The sequence below is a fragment of the Myotis lucifugus genome, unplaced genomic scaffold (genome assembly GCF_000147115.1).
Source record: "Myotis lucifugus unplaced genomic scaffold, Myoluc2.0 scaffold_53, whole genome shotgun sequence".
NCBI lineage: Eukaryota > Metazoa > Chordata > Mammalia > Chiroptera > Vespertilionidae > Myotis > Myotis lucifugus.
Window position 1 is genome coordinate 1,422,649 of NW_005871101.1, and position 13,543 is coordinate 1,436,191.

General features: G+C 42.3%; 1 protein-coding gene across 8 annotated transcripts in view; it reads left to right on the top strand.

The window, feature by feature from the left end:
• The first annotated feature begins 1,526 nt into the window (after positions 1–1,526).
• The window catches only part of TNIK (TRAF2 and NCK interacting kinase), a 280,941-nt gene continuing 268,924 nt past the window's right edge, over positions 1,527–13,543 (top strand). For all 8 annotated transcript variants that reach the window (XM_014455950.2, XM_023753889.1, XM_023753886.1 and 5 more), the window contains exon 1: positions 1,527–1,615. In XM_014455950.2, coding sequence (XP_014311436.2) covers positions 1,550–1,615 — 66 coding nt within the window. In that variant the 5' untranslated portion in view covers positions 1,527–1,549. The remainder of the gene's footprint in view (positions 1,616–13,543) is intronic.

Sequence of the window (13,543 nt, forward strand, 5' to 3'; positions counted from 1 at the left end):
AGACTTGGCATAGAAAAAATACCTGAGCTATGAGCATCACATTTGATTTCAAAGTCGGATAGCTTCCTTTAGTTGACACTAAAATTATGAAGGAAACAACTGATCGTTTTTTTCTTGAACACTTGTTCTTTTGTGGGTGTAACAACCACTCTTGATAGAGTATTTGGGAAGAAAGATTTCAGAAGTGGCTGAATGAGGAAGTGGCTCTGTGGGAGGTGACTTGATACCATTTAGATTTCAGGTCAAGTAGGAGAAGCTGTTTTTCTGGACGTATGGGATCATGGGTATGGTTCAAGAGGCGGGATTTAAAAATCAGCCATCAGGCCATCACAGGATTGAAAAGAAATACCCAGGAATGTGATTTACAGTTCTGCCCCCGGGGGCACTCCTGGAGGGAAATTGCTATTTGTATGCTTAGCTTATGTTTTTGATGACTGCTCTCTTTTGCTGCAGCTGGGTATTTCCTGATCCTCTGGTCTGTCCTGTCTGTTCTTCCCCCACATTTGCTCAGTGGGATTCCAGCCAGGAATGTCTAAGAGACAAGGGCAGCTGGTCCTGCACTGACCTCCAGATTGCATTTTGCTTCTGCGGCTGTTTTGCTTCAGTTCGCACCATTTGGGGGCACTTGGACAGGCAAGCTCTGCCAAACTTGGATACATTCTTTGCATTCTCCATGTGTTTGTACTTGTGCAACCTGAGAAAGCACACTGAGCTAGGAGAGAAGGGTTGAGGGTGGTGGTTGAAAGTGCTGACCGCCTGTAGATAGACTGATAAAGTGGCCCTTGTACAGGGTCCATAGAAATGTGACTTGTAGGGGCATGCCACATTATGTTGAAAGGACAAAGCCAGTTTTTATTAAAAAAGAAGACAGAAAGGTTGTGGAACCTTTTTCTTTGGGACAGAGTAGGATGGTTATTCCTGTGCCCAGTGAAATGGTGGGAAATGGTTGAAAATGAACTCTCTTAGGAGACAAAAGGATGCATTTAAAAGATCCTTGTGTATGATAACTGTATTGTCTTAAGAAGCTAGATTCAGCTCCGATGATCTTTGGACAGAGCAAGGATGTGCTATTTCACATGCTGAAAATGCTGCACGTTAATTGTGTCAATGTGCCTTTCCTAGGGATTTCTGTCATTACCGTTTGCCTGGTCTTGTAACTCCAGCCCTCTCCTTCCCTTTCTCACAGCCGCCAGTTTGGAGAATCTGATTAGAACTTGCTTGAAACACTGGGTTCTCCACCACTTCCCTCCATGTGTCCTTTGCCCTGCCCTGAACTTTCCTGCCCCAGTTTTTGTTGTTTGGCTGGATGACATCTACCATATGCACTTGTACAAATTCTGCCTTTCAACACCTGGGCTCAAACTCAGGCCGCTAAACAAAATATTCCTTGCTTCTTGCTTATCGGAAATAATTTCAGCTGTCTCTGGACTGCCAGGACTTCATTTGTACTTTTTTGGGGGCCCTCCTTGACAATTTTCTATTTGTGTCATAGAAAACCAGATGTTCTGCTTGAAACACAACCTGGGGCAGACCCTGTGTTTTTTTTTTAATGAGAAAAATGACAGTATGTTTCATGTCCACTCCGAAGCCCCAACCAATTTCAGTGAAAATACCTGTAAGTAAACTCTTTTGTTAGCATATAAAATGCTAGACCTTAGCTTCCTGATCTCTAAGGACTGTTCTGTGCCGCCAGCTGCATCCCAGGCCACATCCTCTTTGTTGACTGAATGTGGCACTTTCCAAAATCACCTACACACCATTCTGATGTCCCACCAACTGACTTTGAAGTGTAACTCGAAACTTCTCTCACATTATTTTCCTATATACACATTTGCCAGATACTGTTTTATTAAGAGACGGGTACAGTTTCTGAGGCGTTAGAACTGAAGATGAGGAGGCGTCTGCGAAGCCGTTAAGGCGGGAGGTGTTCTGTGGACCTGTCTCTTTTGCTTATTGGCTTTCTTTTCCTCTGTGGTCCCTCAGCTCACGGAGGGAAGGAACCACATCTCATTGATCTTTGTGGTCTCTGTAAGACCCCTGGTAGTTGCTTAACATGTTTTGAAGTGAATTAGTTAACTTTGTGGTGTTTAAAAGGAGGTTTTGAGCTGTTATTTTGTGAGGATTTTAGTCGGTTAATCTTCAGCAGTTGTGGAGTATTGGGAACTTCTGGATCTTGACGCTCCTTCCTCTCAGTCATCTGGCAGGTTTTTCTTGGTATTTGCAATAGGTTTTGCAAAGCCTTGTACCCCCACTCTGATGGCCTTATATACAGTCACTAACATTTTTTTTGGTCCCACAAGTGTCTTGAGACAGAAAACAGAAACAGATACTTCTTTTGGGGGAGAATTAGTGGTGTCATCACAACCCCAGCATAGTCTTTAAATTGTTTTAAAAATTACAGTTGAAATTCAATATTATATTAGTTTCAGATGTACAGCATAGTGGTTAGATATTTATATAACTTACGAGGTGACCTTCCTGATAAATCTGGTTCTCAGTGACACTATACATAGTTATGACAACATTATTCACTATATTCCTTATGTTTTACTTTACATCCCCTTGACTGTTTTGTAACTACTTTTTTATATGTAATCCCTTCACCTTTTTAACCAAACCTTCCAACCTCCTTCCCATCTGGCAACTATTAGTTTGTTCTCTGTACCCATGAATTTGTTTCTGTTTTATTTGTTTGTTTACTTTATTCATTAGATTCCACCTATAAGTGAAATTAGATAGTATTTGTCTTTCTCTGACTGACTTATTTCACTTAGCATAATACCCTCTAGGTCCATCCATGCTGTTACAAATGGTAAGATTTCATTCTTTTTTTTATGGCCAAATAATATTCCATTGTATATAGGTACCACATCTTTTTTATCCACTTGTCTATCTATGGACACTTGGGTTGCCACCATATCTTGGCTATTGTAAGTAATGCTGCAATGAACATAGGGATGCATATATTTTTTCAAATTAGTGTTTGGGATTTGTTTGAGTAAATACCCAGAAGTGGAATTGCTGGGTCATATGGTAGTTCTATTTTTAATTTTTTGAGGAACCTCCATACTGCTTCCCACAGTGGCTGCATCAATCTGCACTCCCACCAATAGTGTACCGGTGTTCCCCTTTCTCCACATTCTTGCCAACCCTTGCTGTTCGGGGATTTACTGATGATAGTCATTCTGAGAGGTGTGAGGCCATATCTCATTATGATTTTAATTCGCATTTCTCTGATGATTAGTGATGATGAATATCTTTACATATGTCTGTTGACCATCTGTATGTCTTCTTTGGAGAAATGTTTATTCACATCTTTTGCCCATTTGTAAAATTGAATTTTGGTGTTGTTAAGTTGTATGAGTTCTTCATAAATTTTAGTTATTAACCCCCTATCAGATGTATAGATGGTGAATATGTGCTCCCATTTAGTAGGGTGTATTTTCATTTTGTTGATGGTTTCCTTTGTTGTGCAAAAACTTTTTAGCTTGTTGTAGTCCCATCTGTTTATTTTTTTCTTTTGTTTCCCTTGGAGACATATACAAACAAATATTACTAAGAACAATGTCAAAGTGTTTACTGCCTTTATTTTTTTCTTGGAGTTTTATGGTTTTGGTTTTACAGAAATAGATATTTCTGAATGCCAAAGGTACTTTCTCTTAATTGACTGATCATGGTTATTGTTATATACTAACACCCCACTCCCTATAAGAGAGAGAGAGAGAGAGAGAGAGAGAGAGAGACTTGAAACAGATGATACAGGAAATATAAAAATCGTTTCTGTCCTTAGGACTTAGAGTCTAGTCCTAAGAGATAAGTCATCTCAGCCAAGGAATCTGCATGGATAAGTAGAGATAGTGGACGCATCCTGTGGAAATCTGTGGATTAGGATCCTGAGGGTTCCCTGACTTATCCTTATGTGACTCAGGTGCCTAACAGCTCAGTATTGATTCTTCTCTTATGAAATTGGGGTGAGTGTTGAAGCGTGTGTTGACGGATTATTGAAGAGTCAACCGAGTTTCTGGATATCAGAGTCCTTTCAGATGGTCAAATATATGGCTTCTCTTCTCTAAAAAATGCAAATGCATAAAACCTGGAATCTACTTTCAGGAGGTTCCCAGGTTAAGAACTATTGTATAGAATTTAGTGTAGAGGAGGAAAAACTATTTTTTTTAACCTATCTTGGCTCATTCGTTGAGACCCTGCTGATTAGACTGACAAAAGACAAATTCAAAAAGAAAAAGAGAGTTTGGGGGTTTTGTTTTGTTTTTATCACGTACATCATTTATACGTACAGGAGAACTCAGTGATGAGTAAATCAAATTGGTGGTTAGGCTTGGACTTACATAGCATTATAACAAAAAAAGCAATAAATCTGTAGAGAAGTGAGAAGACAAAAGAAAAGGGCTTTACACTTCGGGGGCAGACTGGGAAGGTCAGTATATGAGGGAAACTAATGGAAGACAAGGGCCAGTTAGCAAGGTTTGTATGCAAACTCATTCTCTGATGCCTTCTCTGGGCCATCAGAGTCTAGAGTTGTTTCGAGGATTCATAAAAATCATCCTGTCCTTCCTGGGGGAGGGCTGTGTGTGTGTGTGTGTGTGTGTGTGTGTGTGTGTGTGTGTGTGTTTTCAGTTGTCTTCTGCTCAAAATAATCCTTATGTCAAAGCAGCATATTTTGGGATGACATATTCTGAACCCTTTCAATAGCTACAAGCCAGAACACCCATCTCATGGAGGGCAGGTGTTAGATTAACACACATCTACGCAGCCAGTCAGGGAAGCAGGTTGATATTCTCAGACTTTTGCCTGAATGAGGTGGGATCCCCAACATCACCCAGCATGAAGTTATTCCTTCGAGGCCAATGCCAAGTGCAGTGTGGCAGCTTCTGTGAACCAAGGCCTTCAGTTCCATCAGCTGAGTGGCTGTGTGGGAGACACTGTGAAACAGGGTCTGTGCAGAGGAGTTTGTAAACAATGCCTAGTTGCTCAGTCCACCTGGGAATGATGGTGAGAACTACAGGCCTCGAAAGAAGATCAGAGGTGGTTACTGTGATAAATGGCATAAAACGAGGCTGTGATCTTGCACCGTTATTACTTATTACCCAGTTCCAGTTCTGTTTTTTACTTTCAAAGACGGTGTGGCCGTTATTGAGACGGGGTGGAAATCTGACAGGAGTTTATTCAGTTGGGTGGCATTTTAATAGCTAAATTGAAGTGCCAAAAGTAACTACACAGGGTCTGCTACATGCGGCTGATTGTGTTTCTGAGCTTTGGGGCAGAAAGAGGCACGTTGGTTATTAGGTTTCGCTTCACTGTGGTCAGCCAGGGCCAGAAAGGTGCAGCAGACTCCTCATATGACGCCTGAACGTTGGATTTGCTGATCATGGCTTGGCCACTGAAGGTGCACGGGAACCTTAATCCCTTTGGTAGTCAGGACCACTCGTGTTGCCCGTCATTCCCAGTGTATTTCTCTCTTGTGTGGTTCTCTAGGGCGCCATTCACATAGGCTGCTACGCAAATGATGCCTCTCGGGTTTATGAGCGGAGGCCACCATGATGCCAGTTTCAAATGGACATAATGGGTTGGTGAAAACAAGGGGCTCCACCAGGGAGCAGTTGGCAGGGCAATGATGCATGGCGTTCATGTCTCGATGCTCACTGCTTGGCTAGGTGGCAGCCATATTACCATTTCATTGGAAATCCTGATCAATTCCCTAAGGACTCACTTCATCACCCCAGGTGGTACGAGTCCACATGCGGGCTGCTCTTCAATTGTAACGCGGACATTATCTTCCTAAAAGAATCTTCTGTGGCCACATCAGTTGCATAGAGCAGTCTGCTCTGTGTTCCATTAAGTGATTCACAGATCCCCTAATGGCAGGCTTAATAGGCATGCAGCATATGCCCATTAAGAATATGTGCTCTGAGGCACTCAGAAGTTCCCCTGGCAGGCGCTCCACAAATGCCCGCACCTCCCAGTGCCTGCTCCTGGAAGACTGGGATTGTGACATTTCATCCGTGGATTCCCAGGGCAGAGTGTAGAGCTGGCATGGAGCAGGCCTTCGGAAGATATTTTGGGAATGATTAATGTTAGACTGAAAAATCTGTGCACGAGTGCTGTTGCAGAGTTCGGCGAAATGAACTTTTGTTTTAAATTTCTGAAGTTACAGGGTTAACACCAGTGAGCTTAGTTTCTAGACACTTACATTACAGAAGTCACACCCCCATTATTGTCAGAGCAGAAGGAAGAAAGATGCCATTTTATGAGACCCAGTAAGTGGCAATTGTGCTAAATTCTTTGTAGGAAGATTGTAGGTTGGTATAGTTCTTCAATCACTTATTGGCAGTGTTTGCACCTCCGTTTTCTTATCTGTAAGATTTCAATGCTCATGTCCATCTCATAGATTTTTTTCCAGAATTATAAATCATGTATGCAAATGCTTAGCACATAGTAAATAAAGGACACTATTCCCCCCTCCTCCTCCTCCTCCTCCTTCTCCTCCTTCTCTTCTCCTTCTCCTCTCTTGCTCTCTTCTTTCCTTTCACACTTATTTGAGGACCCCCTGTGAATGTTGACACTGTTAGAAACTAAAGATACTACCAGTATGACTCAGAACTACTTCAGGTAGCTCACTCAGAGTCTAGAGGGGGAGTCAGACACATATATACGTAATTACAATGCATGGCAGGTGCTATAGTCATTTTCTAGAACAAATACTGTGAGAACACAGAAGAGGAGCAACTAGCTCTCCTGGGACGAAGGAAGTGGGTTTTAGGAAGGGATTGGAGGACATGATGCTTACTTTGATTTGAAGGTGGAAACCAACTTGGAAGGAAGTGGCTTGTGAACAGACTAATTGAAAGTAGTTAAGTAGAACAGGTGTGTGTATGTATCTGTCTGTGTGTGTGCAGTGCTGGTTGAGTAAAAAGTACCCTATGTGGGAGATGCACTTCATTCACAAGAAATTCAGAGAATTCAGCAAAGTAAAATAGCGTGCTCATTGCCACACAGCTAGTAAGTAGCAGGGTTTAAAATCTGAACTGAAATTATTTCTACAATGCAAATGTTCTTTCTACCTTATGATATCTGATTTTAAAATATGTAAATTACATTCTTTAGTGTGCTTCATATTGCTTCTTAGAGCCCGAACCTTTTAGGAGGGAGAGTATTTATAGTCAATAATGTATGCCAGTGGCAAGTTTTATGTTACAAAAATAAGGTTGTAAGCCAGGCTTTTCAGTAGTGGGTGTTTTGGGTGAAGTGAGATCTACTGGCCTTGTCCAGCAAGACAAGAGGCAACTCTGTGAGAGGAAATCAGACCTGGCCTTCTGGCCAGGAGCTGAGAGATGATACTAAGAGGTAGAGGCTGAGGGCAGGCGTGCCAGCTGCACCCCTGGCCAGTGACTCCATTGACTATGTTAAGGTATATGGAAATCACCAAAATACATACAGGCGGTTTGACTGTGTGGTATTATTCCTGGAGAGGGTTCTAGTAAATGAAACATATTCAATAGTCAAGTAGCTCACAGCCAGGAATCTTTTCTCTTCTTTGGAAAGATCTGCCCTGATATCGCCTCCTCAGCTAGCAGTGTTATCGTATAGTCTTTGCTTTGGTTCTGCTGGAGTTCAGGTTCTGAATCACTAAGCCATTTTAACTGTACATTTCTCCTGTGGAGAACTCAGAACTATCCCACTTTGACCTCTAAAATGCTGCAGAGGCAAGAACTAGTCTCCTTAGCAGGGCTGGAGAGAGGCCTCGCTCTTAGTGCTTAGACTCTCACAGTGGCTTTGGTATACAGCAAGTGGTTCCACTCAAGAGAGAAAGTTTCTTCTCATGACATGTAGATTTTTCAATTGCTGTCATTTTAAATCCATTATTTGACTTAGTAATCAGCTATACAGAATCACACTTCTTTCTAACAATATCTCTAGTCGTATATTCCCCAACTTTCTTGTTTCAAAAAAGCATTCGAATGCAGTGGGCACCTAACAGGATATTGGAAAGAACTATCCCCAGAGAGATTTGGAACAAGTGTGGAAGATGTAAGCTGATATCAGGTTTGGGGACGTGGCCACAGGCTCATTTTAGTTCCACATTCACTGGAAAATTACACATATTCTATACTTAGCACTGAGCTAAATGGTATGGTTAACTGTGGAATGGGATTCAGTAATCAGGGTGGGATTCTCTGCATGGTAACCAAAGACGCTTACCTACTGGGTTGAAGAAAGCCTTAGCTACTGAGCTCTGAAGCACTCCCGGGACAGGAAACTGATATTTTAATTGTTGTGTAGCTACTTATATCTAGTTCCTCTTTCTTCTTAATTGAAGCAACTTTCTTCATGATGAAATTATTTTTAAACCTTTTTAATTGTGAAATATATAATTGTGAAATATATAATTGCATACAACAAAAATGTTCATTTCACTGGCACCAGTGTGACCGTCACTCTATTTGAGAACTACAATGATCCTATTTGCCCCACAGACAAACCTCACTAATCTAAAGACTTGGGGGCGGACCAGGGGATGGATATATATGTATATTGGTGAAAAGTAAGACTTAATAGTCATTTGTAAATAGTCTTATTCCCCTTAAGGCTTAGACAACATCTAAGAGCTACTAGAGAGGCAGCGTTTAAAACAGAGGCCCTAGAGCACCGACGTTAGTAGAGATGTCTGTAATTAGCCAGCGATTGGATATGAATGCCCCTGGACTGCTTGAGAAGTTAAAAAAAGTATTATTTTTGTTATATATTTACATTATTACTTTCCTTAAAACCTACTCTATATGGACAACAGAAGAGTAAACTGCTCTCCAGCTCCCTAAATAATAGCAAATTATGAATGAATAGGAGTGAAATAAAGAGGATTTACTATATTTGAAAACTAGGGATATAAGTGATAGAGGTGAACAATATACTTCTGAATGTTTTTATGAAAATATCCATATTGGTGGAGAGTATATTTGAACCCTTAGAGATAATGGTGGGCTGACTGTGGTAATTACACTAGGAAAAAAGTTGATACAAACTTATCCATATTTAATTTAGCATATTAAGAAAACAAACGCTTTCGTTCTTGTGGAAAATAGGCTTTCCAAGATGATGCCCACCATATTTGAATGTGGCTTTATAGAGACTCTTGTGCCCACATGTGTATTCCCAAGGGATGCACATTCTTATCTTCATGATGTAGAAAGTCTTCCTTACTTATCTCTTTATTTCACCGAAGAAAAAGTAAGTAACTGATCTGTGTTATCTTATTGGTCTTGTTAAAAATTATTTGCTTATTGAACCCTCTGTGTCATGATACTGTGTGAGTTGCTAAGGATATTAATGTGAAGCTAGCCCAGCCCCTGCCTTGTGCGGGGAGGGAGTGTACCTGAGTGGGGGAGGTGAATGTTAACAAATTATTAAAGCTATGTAATTTGTACATTTGTTCCTTTGTTGCCTGGAACAAACATAGCACTTGTAAAAATAATACTAATAATGGCTTTATAATTCTTTATCGCATGTGTGTCTCCCACTTTGTCACAGCCATGTGTGTTCAGTACTTGAAATCTCTCTGCCTTTTGAAATGCTAATGGAGCCATGAAGCTTCCGGAATGAGGGTACTGGCCTGTCAGTGACAGGTTTCCGTCATTTGTCATTTCTGACAGAACTGAGTCATGTGTTTAACATGTATCTTTTTTAAACAATACCATTAAAAAAAAGCATTGTTTCCCCTCTCCTGCTCTCTCTCTGATACCAATCCTGTGTGTACTCCACAGTCCAGCTGCCCACCTTTCCTTTCAGCCTCCCGTGGCTCTTCAGTCCATATTGATTTCCTGTTCCTCTGAACTTTCTTCACAGTTACATTGTGTTCTGCCTGTCGGTCTGATTAGAGCAGGATTCTTTAATTCTAACTCTTCTCCTTTCCTAGCAGGGTTCTTGAGAAATGAATTACAGCATCTCCAGCAAATGCTCCCTCCTTACTCATCCGAGTGGCTGCCCCTCAGCTCCATCCAGTCTCAGGCTCTTGCCCTCCGAGTTCTGCCTGGCAACCTGGAATCCACAGAACTCCCTTCATGGCTCTCTCCTGCGCTTTGCAGCAGAGACGGTCCCAGATCTGCTAGGAATTACTTTTCTCCTAGGACCCACCCTGGTGTCCCTCCCACTCCCTTCCCCGGCATTTTCAAAGCAGTAGATGCTACCAAACCTTTTCTTCATGTTTTTAAAAAAAGATTTTTATTGATTTCAGAGAGGAAGGGAGAGGGAGAGAGAGAGAGAGACCTCAATGATGAGAGAGAATCATGGAGTGGCTGCCCCCTGCACTCCCCACACTGGGGACCAAGCCCTCAACCCAGGCATGTGACCTGATCAGGAATAGCACCGTGACCTCCTGGTTCATAGGTCAACAATGCTCAACCTTGTCAGCTGTGGAGAAGGCAGATCTAGCTGCCCTCCTCAGCCCTCACTTATTTTTCTGTATTACTAACTAGAAGGCCAGTGCACGATATTCATGCACTCGGTGGTAGGGGGGTCCTTCAGCCCAGCCTGTGCCCTCTCACAGTCTGGGAGCCCTCCGGGGATGTGGGCCTAAGTCAGTGATGGCGAACCTTTTGAGCTTGGTGTGTCAGCATTTTGAAAAACCCTAACTTAACTCTGGTGCCGTGTCACATATAGACATTTTTTGATATTTGCAACCATAGTAAAACAAAGGTTTATATTTTTGATATTTATTTTATATATTTAAATGCCATTTAACAAAGAAAAATCAACCAAAAAAATGAGTTCGTGTGTCATAGGTTTGTCATCACTGGCCTAAGCCATCAGCCGGACATCCTTAGTGCTGCCACGGAGGCAGGAGAGGCTCCCACCACTGCCACTGCACTCACCAGCCATGAGCCCGGCTTCTGGCTGACCAGCCCTCCCCCTGTGGGAATGCACTGATCACCAGGGGACAGCTCCTGCATTGAGCATCTGTCCCCTGGTGGTCAGTGCGCATCATAGCAACCTGTCATTCTGCCATTCTGTCGATTTGCATATCAGCCTTTTATTATATAGGATTAGATATGCTCTTTGAGGGCAAGCTCATGCCATAATATCTGAATCCTCCATAACACTGAACAGTTCAACTTTCCATATACTTATTGAAACTAAATAGTAATAGTTTCCTCGTTTAGTAAAGGTCTGTTATGTATTACCTCCTTGCTGGGTATTTCCCATAAATGTTCCCTTATTCTTGTACCTCTGCTTAGGTAGGTTTTATTCGTACTTTTGGAATAGTAATATTTATTTGCATCATCTTGGGATCTTGTTAATTCTGATTCGGTAGGTCTGGGCAGGGTCCAAGATTCTGCTTTTCTAACAGGCTCCTGGGTGCTGGTCATGGACTACACTTTCAGTAGCATCCTGTTGATAGGTAAAGAAAGTGGTTCAACGAGATTAAGTAATTTTTCAGAGATTACACAACTGGAAGTGGAAAGTCCCACTGACACCCTGATCAGTTGATACACAAATTGCTACTCATTTTCCCACACCACACTGCTGCTGTGGAAGGCATGTCTGTTGAACATCTCAAGGGATTCAGAGATCATGAAGATGCACACTTTGCTCTCTGGAGAGCTGCCTTCCAGGACAGTAAGACAGCCATCTTCGATTCACCTGGGATGCCCTTTAATGAGGAGTTTAATGGATGTAAGGGGATCATCCTTAGGTATGAAATATGATTTGAGTTGGGCCTCGAAAGACTGGTAAGACTTTGACAGAGATGTGAGAACAAAGCGCTTTCTGGGTGGCAGGCACAAGGACATAGCACATAAGAGCATATAGGACATCTCCTGGGTATAGTGAGCAATTTGCTGATACCTGGAGAGGGCTATGTAAAGATGTTGGCTGGGGGTGGATGGTAGAGTGGAGTAGGCAAGGGGAGCCACTGGAGGATTTGGAGGAGAGACTCACAATAGCACATGGTAGGTGCCCAGGAGATGAGCACTGCTCAATGTAATGTGATCCAGTTGTTAGCCATCCATTGCCCATGTCATGCTTTTGACATCTCCATAGATTCCCGGGCCTGGTTATATGTCACCTGTGATGACCTTTACTGTTGTTTGTAGAGAGCCTGTCTTATTAAAATCTCTTAGAGGATATCTTATTCCACTCCCCCTTTCCAAATTTTTCTAGGCTAAGAAAATGTCGTTTTCCCACAGACTGGTAATAAACATTCTTCTTAAAAGAAGGACTCTTTTTTCAGTAGCAACTTGTAATCGGAAAAGTGGAATAGACACAAAACGCAATCCTGGCCTGAATGGAGACCGGTTTTTCTTTGTGTGCATAACCAGCATTCCAGTCAGGTTGCCACGGCGATGCTGAGAGTGTAACTGTTCATGCCAGCAGTCAGGGAAGGCTGCCCAATTAGTTATTCTCGGCTGCTAGGTTACCTTGACAGTGGCTCAGAGAGCAGGTCTGAATTCAAAGGCCCTCAGCTGAGCAGTCAGAGGACCTACGGGTCTGCTGTCCTCAGTGGGGTGCAGGGACTACAAGCCCCGGCATGCCCTGGTTTGGGCCATATAGGACGTGGTCAGCCACGTGAAAGGAAACTCCATTTTTAATTGCTTTTTATTCCTCCTCCTCTCCCCTGCCCTACCCCTGCTCCTTTGTAAGAAAGGGTTCCCAGAATCCCTGTGTCACTAGCCAGCTTCATAAGGGTTTTCATTGTGTTCAGGGCTACCTTCAGACGTTGCAGTTTGGAGACAGTGGGGAGAATGTGTGTTTGGCACTGGCTACTTTCTTAGCCTCAGTTTTCTCTTTTGTGAGCAACCTGCCTCTCAGGATCAAAGCTGAGAATAAATAAAATAATGTTTGCAAAATGCCTGTACAGTGTCTGAGGCACAGGAGGCACCCAGTAAAAAGGGGTTCTACTCAAATATTGTTTCAGAAACCATAGAGCATTAAACAGTGTGATGATCACTGTCACCGTCTTCTGGTAGTTTCTGTCCTGAGTCAGAATAGGCTAGTATATGCTGTGATGACTATCTTAGAGATAAAAGACAGCTGAAGCTTATTTCATAACCATGCCAACATGTCCAGAACGAGTCAGGAGAGGGCTCTAGGCATCAGCTTCCCACGGACAGACCCATGGAGGCTTCAAGCCCACATATGCTTCCACAGCCATCACAATCTCTCACATAGCAATTAAATATTCCACCTGAAAAGCACATTGCTTCCACTCACATCGCATTGGCCAAAGCGAATCATGTGGCTAAACTCAACCTAAAAGTGGGGTGTGGCTGTGCCATACTATAACATACCGGCAGGAAGAGAACAGGAATATTTCTTGAACAACTCTAGCGACTGCCTCCTCTAACCAAGGGTCAAAAGGCTATAATGGAAAGACTACTTTAAAGAAAGACTGTTGGTTAAACATAAATAAATAATAATATCTGAACCATAAACTTTAAAGCAAATCAGTTAGAACTCAACTGCATAAACAGAAAGCCCCAAATGTTAGTGGGTTAAAAGATAGAAGTTTACTTCTCGTTCATGATAAAGAAGT